At 46.7% G+C, this 14,597-nt stretch overlaps 1 protein-coding gene across 1 annotated transcript in view; it reads left to right on the top strand.

Moving 5' to 3' along the window:
- The window catches only part of LOC124613615, a 46,025-nt gene that overhangs the window by 16,888 nt on the left and 14,540 nt on the right, over window positions 1–14,597 (top strand). Inside the window, exon 3 of the mRNA XM_047142331.1 lies at window positions 3,530–4,198. Coding sequence (XP_046998287.1) covers window positions 3,530–4,198 — 669 coding nt within the window. The remainder of the gene's footprint in view (window positions 1–3,529; window positions 4,199–14,597) is intronic.

The following is a 14,597-nucleotide window of genomic DNA, read 5'->3' as shown; positions in this document are numbered from 1 at the left end:
GAAATGGCATCCCAGACCATCATTCTTGGTTGGCAAGCCGTATGGCCGGCGGCAGTCTGGTTGGTATCTCACCGCCGTCCGGAGCGTCTCCAGACAACTCTTCGCTGGTCATCAGGGTTCAATTCGAAGCGAGATTCATCACTGACGACAGTTCTACTCCAGTCAATCAAATTCCATGCCAAATGTGTCAGGCATCTGTCAGACACCACAGCAAACCGACTTGTAAGTGTAGAGAGGTCGATGGTAGTTGGCGCAAGAGGCGCCGTGAGCTCAGGCCTCTGTCTGCGAGGCGCCTATTAACTGTCCTTGTAGTCACTGAAGCACCAGTCGCACGTCAGATCGATCATAGTGATGAATCCTGGGCTGTGAGTGCCTCTCTGACGTTTTCTCGGTCCTCTCGTTTATCTACATCTACATCTATATGGATACTCTGCAAGTCACATTTAAGTGCCTGGCAGAGGGTTCATCGAACCACCTTCACAATTCTCTATTAGTCCAATCTCGTATAGCACGTGGAAAAATGAACACCTATATCTTTCCGTACGAGCTCTGATTTCCCTTATTTTATTGTGGTGATCGTTCCTGCCTATGTAGGTCGGTGTCAACAAAATATTTTCGCATTTGGAGGAGAAAGTTGGTGACTGGAATTTCGTGAGAAGATTCCGTCGCAACGAAGAACACCTTTCTTTTAATGATGTCCAGCCCAAAATCTTGTATCATTTCTCTGACACTCTTTCCCATATTCCGCGATAATACAAAACGTGCTGCCTTTCTTTGAACTTTTTCGGTGTACTCCGTCCGTCCTATCTGGTAAGGATTCCACACCGCGCAGCAATATTCTTAAAGAGGACGGACAAGCGTAGCGTAGGCAGTCTCCGTAGTAGGTCTGTTACATTTTCTAAATGTCCTGGCAATAAAACGTAGTCTTTGGTTAGCCTTCCCCACTACATTTTCTATGTGTTCCTTCCAATTTCAGTTGTTCGTATTTGTAATACCTTGGTATTTAGTTGAATTTATGGCTTTTAGATTAGATTGATTTATCTTGTAATCGAAGTTTAACGAGTTCCTTTTAGCACCCATGTGAATGACCTCACACTTATCGTTATTTAGGGTCAACTTGAAACGTCCCCTTAGAAAAACTTATAAATGACTGTGCTAAAACTGACACACAATATTTTTAGCGCAACGCAATCTGACTTTCAATAATCTCTACAAAAGAATGGCCCTGACAAACGATAACCTACACCTTTCATGAATCACTTACCTCACAAAAATCTTCATTACTCGAACTACTGCAATACTGCGAGAGCCACTACTGCCAGCTTAATAGTGTTCAAAAGTCATAATATATATATCAGTTCATGACATCCAGTCTTACAAATTTACTGTCTCTGATGGGCACACGTCCAGATCATCCGCTCTCAAAACTCCACCATTTCTCTCCCCACATGCACCACTGCTGGCGGCTCACCTCCAACTGCGCAACGCTACGCACTGTTCACAGCCAACTGCCGAACACTACAATGGCGAATGTTCCAACAATGCAAACCAGCCACAAACTGCACACAGCACAGTCAGTGATTTTCATATAGAGCGCTACATGGCGTCACCAACATAAAAACCTAAACAGCCTACTTACAAACTGCCACTTTTCACACTATTCAGATATCTTTTCTAAATCGTTTTGTAGTTTGTTTTGATATTCTGTTGTGATGACTTTATTAGTCGATAAACGACAGCGTCATCTGCAAACAACCGAAGACTGCTGCTTAGATTGTCTCCAAAATCATTTATATAGATAAGGAACAACAAAGGGCCTATAACACTACCTTGGGGAACGCCATAAATCACTTCTGTTTTACTCGATGACTTTCCATCAATGACTACGAACTGTGACCTCTCTGACAGGAAATAACAAATCCAGTCACATAACGGAGACGACATTCCATAAGCATGCAATTTCACTACAAGCCGCTTGTGTTCTGTCGTCTCTGTAGGTCAACAGCTTCCTTCTTGACACTGTCTTCGCTCACAGTTCACCAATTCCTGGAAACATGATCTAACAGTGGCTTCGCTCCTATTAAAATGTCGAGCGAATCGCCGGTTGCTACAATCGGCTTCTTTGAGCCCAACTACACGTCCTCTCTCAAATGCTGACATCAACTCATATTGTTCGCGTACCTGTCTGCGGGGCGTAGTTACTGCCCAGCTGAGTGCACGGAATAAAATTCACAAAGCTTTTAGTTTGCTGGTAACGACATGTCCCCTGTTTACCATTCTTGCCAGCTGCGCAGTGAAAATGCGCTGCAGCGTCACGCACTCATCCAACGGCTGCAAAGTTTAGAAGTTTTAATACCAATATTTGGCTAATATGCATAACACCTTCGTGGTACGTCCTTCGTGTAATACAGCCGCTATTTACTTACCAGGAGACGGCGCGACCGTGGGGTCGGGGATTTGTCCGTAATTTTTTGTGGTGAAAGAGGACCCCTAACACCTCATGTGGTTAAAGTATTAGGACGCACCACTCGGTAAATCCCGAGAAAAATCGATCCAAAGTTTCCTAGGTGCCTTATGCATGTAAAATGTTAATCCACTGCTGAGCTGCCGTCTGGCCTACATGGTTAGCGCTCGGACCCTTACGCCAAAGGTCTCGTGTTCGATTCCTCCTCTGGCACTTATTTTTTTCTTCTGTTGCTTGCAAAATTGCAGCGCATTGTTACAGGAAGATTGTACAAAAATTCATTCTATAATTCACCATCAATTATCGTCACCAGTATTCCGAGACATGATTCAATATGCCTGGTTTGCCTCAAAATTGTCAGAAACTCGAAACATTTTCGTAAATGTTAATGGGCCATGTTTTTGTACAGATTTATTGCAAACGCCATGTGATTATAAAAAATCGGCTTTTATATGTTGCGCAAGATGTCGCAAAAATTATTGCTTTGTTTGTTTTTAGGATAATTACCACTGTGGTTCTTGTTTATAATCATTATATGCAGAAAAATTGAATGTTTTCCAGTCGACTTTGTTATTCTGATTAAAAAGCAATGTTTCTCGTCGTATACATTACAATGAAAATGGAAAACCCACCGCCATGAATTGTGTTGTTGGACAAAAAGAAAATAATTTTTATTCAATAATGAAACTAATTTGTTAAAGATAATGTAGGTTTGGGAAACTTTCTGAATAATTGGTGGAATAACCAAAGAAAATGAAACAGAAGGAAAAAAAAGTGCCAGAGGAGGAATCGAACACGAGACCTGTGGCGTAAGAATCCGAGCCTAAACACCTAGGCTAGACGGCGGCTCGGAAGTATACTAACATTTGTACTCATAAGGCACCTAAAAAACTTTGGATCTATTTTTCCCGTGTTTTTCCGGGTAGTGCGTCCTAATATTTTAACCACGTGATGTGTTGGGGGTCCTCTTTCACCACACAAAATTGCGGACAAATCCCCGATCCCACGGTCGTGCCGTCTCCTTGTTAGAGGTGACGGTGCTCTTAAGGACTCTGCGCCTTGCAGGTGGAGCGTCTGGAGACGTACCTGCGCCGGTGCCGCAGCTTCGGCTCGGTGAACACGGAGGAGCTGGTGGAGCGGCTGGCGGCGCAGAGCCGCTCGCACTCGCCGTCGCACTCGCCGGCGTCGTCGTCGGACGAGGAGAGCGACGACTCGTGGGACATGGGCGGCGTCGACAACCCGGTGAGGCCGGGCGAGGGCCCGCCGCTGTCGCCGACGCACCGGCTCAGCGGCAAGCGGCGCCGGCTGGGCGTGGCGCTGCCCCGGGGCTCGCTGCCGTCCGAGGAGCAGCCGTGGTTCCACAGCCAGCGCGAGCCGAGGGAGGCCTCCGACTCGCCATCCGCCTTCTTCGCGGACAACGACTGCCGCCCCGAGGAGTCCGACACCGAGTCCGGCCTGCGGGAGGTCAGGAAGGAGCTGCAGTCCATCGTCTACGACTTCAACGTGTACGGCAACAAGGAGAACAAGTCCAGGACCGACATGGAGATACTGCCCACCAAGCCCATCACTCAGGAGCGCAAGAAGAAGATATCGATCAAGAGCATCACCCCGCCCCCGTCGCCAGAGCTGACCGACCACGAAGAAGAGCCTATCAAGAATGGCGAGGTCAACACTCGCACTGAAGTCGTTTCAAAGATACTGAACGGCTACGACAAGGTCATCGCCTCAGCCACGGTAAGTGAATGGTAGATTAGTTTAGTGCGTTATTTAGTGATAAACCTTTATCAGAAAGGCCTGTATTTTTTAGAAGAGCAACCGCGAAGTGCTAGATCAAAAGAATAGGGTCGATGGGGACAGTTATGTTTATTTTTGCCAGCAACTCCCTTTCAATGCGCGAGGCGCGTGCAGGTCCATTGTCCAGACGCAGCTAACGGTCTTTTTTCCCCATCTCCCAGGTCATTTGCGTCTAAAATTAACCTTCATTCTCCTTAGAAGGTAGCAATAGATCTTCTCTGTGACATGGAAGATATGGACAGTTTCAGGAATAGATAAAATTGAGATTTACTGAATGTAATTGCGAAATTGGGGCGCTTTTTCGGCCGGCGGAGAGGATGGTGTCTTCCACTGAGAAGATGGCCGCTTTCTTTCACTGTCATAGCTGGACACGCATAATTGACAGTTATGAACTTTGATAGAAAATCTGGATCATCTCGAACTGTTGTCTGCAGTTCCATGCACTCCTACATGCTATGGTTTCGCTGGTCGGTGTTCAAACACCGAGGAGTGAACATAGCTACAATTCCTCATGGTCAGTTCATCAGTTGTAGCTCATCGACAGGTCCCTTCGAAATTCTACTGTTTCCACTGTTTCCACAATCGTCATGGATCGTCTGCGTACAATTTCAGATTTGTGCTTGACGATGTTTGGCTCGAATTTTCGTCAATTTCGACGCATTCCGGCCATATTTAAATCGCTTAAACCAGTCAAATGTTGTTGCCTGACTCAAAGACTGCTCACCAAAAGCCTTCCTTGACATGCGGTGGTTTTCAGCTGCCGATTTATGAAGCCTGAAACAAAACCCAATACTGAAAGTGGAAATTGCCTGTATTAAATCGCAACTGTGACTGAATTAGAGAGTCACGTACAACATTACTTCCTCTTTCATAGATTTTGCTACGTAAAGACGACGAGGAAAACAGAGACATTTTAACCCATACGGAGGTTTACCGGCGGGAGTCCTTGCCTAATATCATTTGAGGTCGGAAGAGGAAAGGCTGCAAATGATAGTGTTACTAGAAGTACCGTCCGGCACACCCCTTAAGGTGGATTGCGGAATATATAGATATAGATGTCGATATAGGTATATTACGTGGTGAGTTTGAAACGGGGCCGCTGTTTCACCTCATTTCACTGCACTGCTAAAGTAATACCACGCAATATCACTGTCTAATGACGGACAGCTTGTCTGGCATAGCGGTAACAGATTATACACACAAACCTCCCCCGGGAAACAGGCTGTTGCGGAAACCATATCAAAATCTCTGCTGTAGTTTCTGAGATTAGTCTTCACATACAGAGAAACATAGCGGAGGACATTAATTTATATATGTATAGAATGTTAAATAGCTCTTGTTGAAATGTAAATGCTGTATTCCGAGATTTCCTTTGTTTACCCTCGCCATGTATCCAATTTTTATAATAGCCTGTAACAGGAGATACTAAGCTCCTGACCCATTTTAACTGTGATTTCCTCTATAAGAGATATGCATTGGCAATTGGGTCCCTGATTCTTTGGTGACATGTTATTTCCAGTCTCGTAAGATAAGTCAGACTTGCAGAATATTCAGCGACCACGTATAGCGCAATTGTCTGAATAATAATCTGACAGCTTGTAATGAAATTTTGTTGTTTATTCACAGAAGATTCGTCTTATAGCATACTTTTCAGAGCATGTTTGTAGATTTACAGTTTATACAGACTGCACTCACAAGTGCAATGAATGGATGAGTTCTATAAGGACAAATCCAATTACTTTAAAGTTAACAGCCGCATCTTATCCATTCACTGCAGGGCCTAAGAACCATTGTGCGTATGATTAATTGGTTGGTTGGTTGATTCGGGAGAGGGGACCAAATAGCGAGGTTATCGATACCATCGGTATAGGGAAGGAGGACGGTCGTGCCCTTGCAAAGGAACCATCGCAGCATTTGGCTTAAGTGATTTAGGGAAATCACGGAAAACCTAGATCAGGATAGCCGGACGCGGGTTTTAAACTCATCCTCCCATATGGGAGTCCACTGCGCCACAACGCTCGGTTGCCGGCCGCAGTGGCCGAGCGGTTCTAGGCGCTACAGTCTGGAACCGCGCGACCGCTACGGTCGCAGGTTCGAATCCTGCCTCGGGCATGGATGTGTGTGATGTCCTTAGGTTAGTTAGGTTTAAGTAGTTCTAAGTTCTAGGGAACTGATGATCTTAGAAGTTGAGTCCCATAGTGCTCAGAGCCGTTTGAACAACGCTCGGTTAGGATTAATTGAAATTCAATTTGATAATTAGTAGGCGTTTCTTATTGTGAAAGTTACCAACTGTAATATTTTAAAGTCAAATGCTCCAATCACAGCAGACGGAAACGAAATGAAATTTGACGAGTTGAGAGGTGTGTGATGTCATTTCAGTAATGTCGGTATCGAGGCAAATTTACAAAGACCTTGGCAGTATGAGCCCACTTACCAGTACGACGTTGCACCCCATCTGACCTGAAGAATGCGCTGATTCGTTTGGAGATGGTCTGAAAAACAAGAAGTTGTATCCTCTCATGCGGTGAGTTGGCGTACAGCTGTTGTAAATTGTCCTTGGTATCTTGGGTACTGGCACTGGGACGGAGTTGATGCCCAAGGTGGTAGTACACATGTTCCATCGGGGCCAGATCTGGTTATCTAGCTCAGCATCACGCAGACAGTACATAGAGCAGCGTGCGATGTGTGGACGAGCATTATCTTGTAGAAAAATGGTACCACGATGTTGTAAATGTCGTGCGACTATGGCCTCCCATTGGGTAGACCGTTAGCCTGATGCAAGTCTTTCGGTCTGACGCCACTTCGGCGACTTGCGCGTCGATGGGGATGAAATGATGATGATTAGGACAACACAACACCCAGTCCTTGAGCGGAGAAAATCTCCGACACAGCCGGGAATCGAACCCGGCCCCTTAGGATGGCCATTCTGTCGCGCTGACCACTTTTTTTTTTTTTTTTTTTTTTTTTTTTTTTTTTTTTTTTTTTTTTTTTTTTTTTTTTTTTGAAAGGCGAACAAGGGCAGCGTGCACCTGACAGTCAAGCACTTTACCTTTTTTTTATTATTATACAAATACATAAATAAGAGTTACATACAAGTTAAATGAAGGTGATAATAAAAAATAAAAATCCGTATTCCAAGCGGATTTTTTTTTATCTTGTTTGTGGGAGCAGGAAGGCAGGGTAAACAAACAATCTTTATTCGTACAATTGTACCATCTTAGGGATAAGAAAAGGATCGAGACAGCAAAAACAATTTGGGAACCAGAAAATCAACGTAAAGGCCGCCCTTTTTTTTGTGTAACATGAATAAAGTAAATGACAATCCTAGTCACGGGCGGGAGTGAAAATGAAGTTATCATCTGCATCACAATCCCTGCAGCACACGGTGTCGCATCATAAATCTGGCAGACAGCCATATAATATTGACCATTTCTGCCTTTGTGGGCGGCATATATTTATGTATATCTCCTGCGTCGACCATGTAGGGGCCAGTTTTCTTCTCAGTGTGCTGTATGCCAATATAACTGAACCGCGCACTATTGTCTCTAGTCGTTCTGCTGCAGGAGTCTTCTCAGTTCTGGGACACCCCAGCTGTCGGGCGGATTGTGAAAAACACTTCCTAAAAAATTGGAAAAGTAAGTCCTGTATTTCGTATGACTCCGTATGAGCTCGTGTTGTTCTTGTAAATACATCCAATAATCCATCACGGACTTAATATCGTACGAATACAAATATTTAGTCGCATGTCCAGCGATCCAATTGACCGCATACGTCTTTTGTTTGGGAAAAAAGGTCTTGTCCGGTAGAAAAAGTACATCCGATGTGATTTCTGTGTAGTTAGTGCGCCAAAGGAAGGCCAATATTCGACGCGTCAGCATCCAGACGTCCCTCGCTGCGCCACACACTAAACCATGTTCTTCCGTTGCTAACAGGCCACAGTTTGTGCAAAGAGGAGAATCGACCACATGAATTGTATGTAATCGACTCCTGGTCACAAGTTTACGGTTTATAAGAATGTACCACATCGATCTCGCTGCTGTTGACAGTAATGGAGTATGCACTGCACACCAAATGTGGTTCCACGTTCTCGACGGGTATTTGAATTCCATTACGTTGCGGGCATGGTGATCCATCAAGCACCTATAGATCTCCCGAGTCGTAGGTATTCTCGTCGAAGGTACTTTCAGACGAACATAACTGTAATCAACAAGAAATGAGGCAATGTGTGCAAGAGAAGGCGAAATATTGCCCACCGCAATAGGGGGTTCGTACGAAGGCGGAACAAGTACTTCTATCAGAGCTGACGTTATGGTGTGCTTTCGTTGTTGCCAATTTCGTATCATCGCTCGCATGTAAAGCGCCAGAGCTTTGTTTCGCACGTTTGTGAGGTTGAGGCCACCGTTCCGGAATTGTAGCGTTAACGTGTCATATGTGATCTTAAATAACATCCCAGTACTAACATAGTAACCAAAGGCAGCCATGAGGCGGTCTGCAATACCCTTCGGTATTGGTAGGATCTGCGCTAAATGGGGCAGTCGTGACGCTATGTGAACGTTAATGTATGTCACAAGCTGGATCATGTCAAAGGCTCTCAGTGAGTTGTTCCGTATCGCCAGACGAACATTTTGCAGAAGCCGCCGGGAACTCGCCGCCGCTGACCGCCGTAGTGAACGGGTAAATGTGATCCCCAGACATCTCAGCGATTCCACCGTCTGAAACGGTCCCGGTACGTCTTCCAGACCCCGTCCAATGTGCATAATTTTGGATTTCGTCATGTTAATGACACTGCCTGCTGCCGTCCCGTAAGATTCTAGATATTCAACAGCCTGATGCACTTCATGACCTGATCTGACAAGAAGGATCAGGTCGTCCGCATATGCGCGACAAACGAAGGAGGTCTCATTAAGCGCTATCCCAGTAAATGAGCGCCTCATAACACACATCAGCGGCTCAAGCGCTATCGCAAACAGCATCATGGAGAGTGGGCACCCTTGTCGGACGGAGCTGTTAATAGGAACCGAGCCCGCTTCCCGACCGTTTACAATCACCTTCGATGTAGCCCCTCTTATTAGCCTCATAATGATGGAGATGAAAACAGTTGGAATCTCCATTCGGCTCATGACTGACGCCAAGAAGTCATGGTTTATCCTGTCGAACGCACGATCGAAGTCCACAGATATCATCGCTGCTCGCATGTTACAAGTTTCCGCAAGGGCGATAACGTCACGGTATTCACTTAACGCCGAGGAGATGTTGCTTCGCACCCCTAGGCAAGCCTGATCAGGGGATATTGTCCTGGATATCGCCACCTTGAGACGAGACGCTAGTAGCCGTGCAAAAATTTTATAATCGGTGTTTAGCATAGTGAGAGGCCGATATTGATTAACACTGCGACTCCCCGCCATCTTCGGGATGGGAAGAAGAAAGCCCGTCACAAAATCCGACGGTAGGCGCATGATCGGACTCATCGCCTCATTGTACATCGACACCAACTGTGGCATCATCATGTCCACGAATTCTCGATAAAACTCTAACGTAATCCCATCTGGCCCCGGTGATTTATGGGCCGCTCCTTTTGTGAGTGCCACCTTTATATCGTCTTCTGTGAGTGGCTCCATAAGCGCTGCCTTATCCGTCTCTGTCAGTGTCGTTTGCAGATGTTGCAGTATCTCTTCCCCTACCTGACGGTCCGTCGGTGTACCGGCATAGAGATGGCGGAAATGCTCTAAAAATTCATTTGCAATGTCCTGTTGTGTTGTCAGTTGACGGCCATCTAAACCGTGGAGCACTGTTACCAATGCCCGGCGGTAACGCTTATGTTCCCGCGACACATGGTGCATCGAGGTACGTTCCCCAGTGATGGTGTCAAGACATCTTGCCCGTATTGGGATGCCACCCAGTCGTCGTCGCGTGATCGATAGGATTTGTGCCTTGACACGATGAACTTCCGCACGATGTTCTGCAGACGGCACCTGGAAGGACAGCTCACGAAGCATGGTGTAATAATAATCAAGAGTGTCTCTCTGCCATCTCGCCTTATCCCGACCATACTGTATTAGAGCTCTTCTTATTGCCGGCTTAGTGCACTCGAGCCACCATTGAAGCACGGAGGTATACGTTGGTAGACGGCGTTGACATGTGGCCCATACCTCCTCGACTCTCTGACGACATTCGGGGTCCGCCAAAAGGGACGAATTGAGCTTCCATGTCCCGCGGCTTCTCCACACACTTTGCCTAGGGAGTGACATGGTACAAATGTAAGCCAGATGATCAGTAAATGCCGCAGGCCATCGTTCCGCGTCGACTACCTTATCCTGTAGGCCAACCGAAACATATATTCGATCGAGTCTGCTCGCCGAGTGACTGGTAAAAAAAGTATATCCCTCACGGTTCCTATGAATCATGTCCCAGGTGTCGCTTAACTCCAGATCCCGGCATAGCACATGCAATTCACGACAGGTATTGTAATGTGGTGTCTGGTCTTTTTGGGCTAAAACACAATTGAAGTCACCACCTATAATGAAATGATCGAATCTGCCGGTAAATAAGGGCACAATCTCTTCCGAATAATATCTCGCACGCGTCCGTCTGTTTTCTGTGCCGGAAGGGGCATAAACATTGAGAATGCGAATTCCATTAACAGTTATCGCCAGTCCTCGTGCCGATGGTAGATAAGCCAGGTCTCGGACCGGAATCCCGTACCGGACCAATATCGCCGTTCCACTGTCGTTGTTCGAGTGCGGCGAGGTGTAGGAGATGTATCCATGTACTTCCTGGAACTCAGGAATGTAAATTTCCTGCACCATCAGTATATCCACATCCGACGCGTACATCATGTCCCTAAACAACTGCTGTTTCACGGGCGATCTAATGGTATTTACATTCACTGTCCCTATTCTGTATGCCTGGGGTCGAGTAGCTGTCATCTCCACATGATGTTAAAATGACAAAGTTTCACCGTGTCGATAGTCCCTTTACACATCCGCCGAGGGTCGCCCGAGGAACGTGTCCCTGCGGCATTAGGTTTCTTGAGATGCGGACGGATGCAAGGCCCCGCCAATAGAATGGTCCGCATCGGTGATGTCGTCGTCCTGCTCATACCAGCTGATACTATTGGTGTGCTCCAAATTTTCCTGTGCGGCATTGATGTGTGACATCTGTTGTTCTTTCGCAGCTGTAGACTCCACCGCCGAAGGGGTAGCAGGCCCCTGAGCGGATGCGTCGTCTGAACGATATGACATCATTTCACTGTCCGAATTCATATGATCTGCGACATCCGAAGCTTGTGGTTCCATGTCAGACAGGTCCATAGTGTTAGACTCGTCTGGTCTCCCTAGAAGAGAAGGGAGCGTCTCCGCAGAGTTTAGTCGGCTCTTCTTGCGGCGCTTTGGCGAGCGTTGTTTGCGGGCCCTAACCTCGGCCTCTGGTGTTGGCGCATCTTGCATCTCCTGCGTTCCCGCCGCCGCCACAATGCCCTGGGGCCGTTCCACTTCAGCTTCCATGCCTATTGTGATGCTCTCATCCTCTTTCTGCGCCACCTATAGTGTCTGAGATTGGAGGTTGGTCGGAGCCATTCCTTCTTCAGTGGCGTCCGAAGGCGCCTCAATCAACTGCGGCGTCGGTTCGATGGTGCGCTCCGACCTCGGCGTCACATCCCCGCGAAGTGCCGTCACGTAAGTCATCGGCAGTGACGTTGGTGTAGTCGGATTCTGGAAGTCTCCGCTGGGGAGTTGCACGAGTCTCCACTGCATACACGCTGATCGAAGATGTCCTTCACCACCACACCCGGAGCATGTCCGGGGCTGTCCATCATAGATGACAATAGCTCTACAGCCGCCGATGTTTATGCACGATGGCACATGTTTCGTAAGGGCAATTCGCACCTGTCGGACACCATTGAGCACTGGATACGTGCTAAAACTTGCCCAGCGTTCGGCCGTATGACTAATAACTCTGCCATATGGCTGGAGTGATTCAGTGACCAATGATTCGGGTACCTCGAAAGGCAGCTCGAAGATTCGAATCGTACGCACGCCCAGGCCCGAATGAGCGACTAAAACTTCGCCAATATGACCATCGGAGTGTCGGAACTGGAATCCTCGTTTGGCGGCTTCAATGATCCTATCGCATGCTGCGTCGTCAATCATCTTTACGTAAAGAGTGCTGCTCACGATTGATAAATGAATTCCAATAATCTCCGTGTAGTTGAGATGCACTTCGTCCCTCAAGAAACGTTCGATTTCGAAAGCCTTTGGTCTTGCATACTCGTTACAGAACGTGAACTGTATCGTGGTTTTTCGGAAATTGTGTGCCATTGCGTTCGATTCAAACAGTAACACACGCGAGTGACGACGGTGTAAACACCGCTTCTTCCGCGACCGTTCGCAGCCGAGACGTAAACAAGTCCGAGCTGCTCCGCGGCGAAAGGCGGACTGCCACTCAGCTACCGGAGGCGGACGGTACCACGATAATACTATGAGAGGTAATACACTAGAATGCAGGATGTTCGCGACATAGCGTTGGGCCGTCAAAGCTCCCTAAGTCAGTACCAGCCGTGACCTGAAGTCATCTGGCTTCCAATACCGTGGCGCGAAGATTAACATCGCTGCGCCTATCCAAAACTTCGGAAGAATAGGACCTATTCCCAGGTCACCCATACTAGCTGACAATGACCATCCGAGATAGTGCAGAACCGCGATTCATCGCTGATCACAAAGCGACGTCATTCACAAGCATTACAAGCTTCCCCGTCGCGGCAACACTCTAAACGAAGCCGTTTGTGTTGTGCTGTTAACGGCAGCTAACGCGTCTGGCAGTAATTAGCTTGTCCGGTTGTTTCTAGTCTCCGTCCAATGGTACAGAGCCGCGCGGGATTAGCAGAGCGGTCTGAGGGGCTGCAGTCATGGACTGTGCGGCTGGTCCCGGCGGAGGTTCGAGTCCTCCCTCGGGCATGGGTGTGTGTGTTTGTCCTTGGGATAATTTAGGTTAAGTAGTGTGTAAGCTTAGGGACTGATGACCATAGAAGTTATGTCCCATAAGATTTCAAACACATTTGAACATTTGAACAATGATACAGAATGATACAAGCGTTCCAGGGAGACCATTCTACGTTCACGGATGGCAGATGCAGATACGAACGGGGATGGTACTTTCTTGATGCACTGTACAGTGATCCTCCATTAAGATGGTAAGGCCAGAACCTTGACGACGAGTATGCTTGGCTCACGTTCCCATGCTGTCCAACGTCTGGTCACTGTCACAAAGCTAGACACTGCACGATTTTACCGGCCAGCCAAATAGAGACCCACAATTAGGCCCCTTCAGTCTCTGGCAGGTGCTGACACTGCGGTCTCAAACGAGTACGTGGGATCTCCGTTTCCTTCGCAGTATTCACTAAACATATCTAACGTTGTTCACGCTTCTCATTTACCCTGCTGGACGTGGTAACAACACTAAACAGAAACAACACTAACGCACTCTGGTGGCCGTTCTACCCCTAGCATAGTGTGCCAACTGTAATCCAAGCCGAAGGTGTGTACATGTAAGAAGTTACATTGAAAGCCATGTCTTCTGGGTGCCTAACTTTATTTGCCTGGCAGAGTGCATTGTTAAATTAAAGAAACGATAGAAATTTTCTTCATTGGGGTACCCCAGCCATGTTGACTTTGTGGTCTTCAGCCCCAAGATTGGTCTGATGGTGCTCTACATGCTGCTCAATCCTGTGCAAGCCTTTCCATGTCTGAATAACTAATGCAATTTTACATCCTTTGAATGTGCTTACTGTATTCTCTTGGTCTCCCTCTATTACTTTTACCCCTAACACTTACCACCAGTACAAAATTTGTAATCCCTTGAAGAGTCAGAATGTATCCTGCCAACCGATCGCTTCTTCTAGTCAGGTTGTGCCACAAATTAATTTTCGTCCGAATTCTATTCAATACCTCCTCATCAGTTACGTGACGTACCCATCTAACCTTCAGCATTCTTCTGTAGCACCACATTTCAAAGACTCTGTTCTTTTCTTGTCTAAACTCTTTATCTTCCCAGTTTCGGTTCCATACTTCCTCTCAGAAAATACTTCATGAAACTTAAATCTATGTTCGATGTCGACAGCTCTGTCATCTTCAGAAATGCTTTTCTTGCCATTGCCAGTCAACATTTTATATCCTTTCTACATCGGCCATCATAAGTTATTTTGATGCCGGAATAACATAACTCAGCTAATGCTTTATGTGTCTCGTTTCCTTATCTAATTCCCTCAGCATCATCTCATTTAATTCGACTATATTTCATTACTTTGGGAATGTAAACATGATCTAGGTAGGCTGTATTCTTTTGA

This window comes from Schistocerca americana, chromosome 4 (assembly GCF_021461395.2).
Source record: "Schistocerca americana isolate TAMUIC-IGC-003095 chromosome 4, iqSchAmer2.1, whole genome shotgun sequence".
Classification (NCBI taxonomy): Eukaryota; Metazoa; Arthropoda; class Insecta; order Orthoptera; family Acrididae; genus Schistocerca; species Schistocerca americana.
This window is presented reverse-complemented; position numbering and strand designations above follow the sequence as displayed.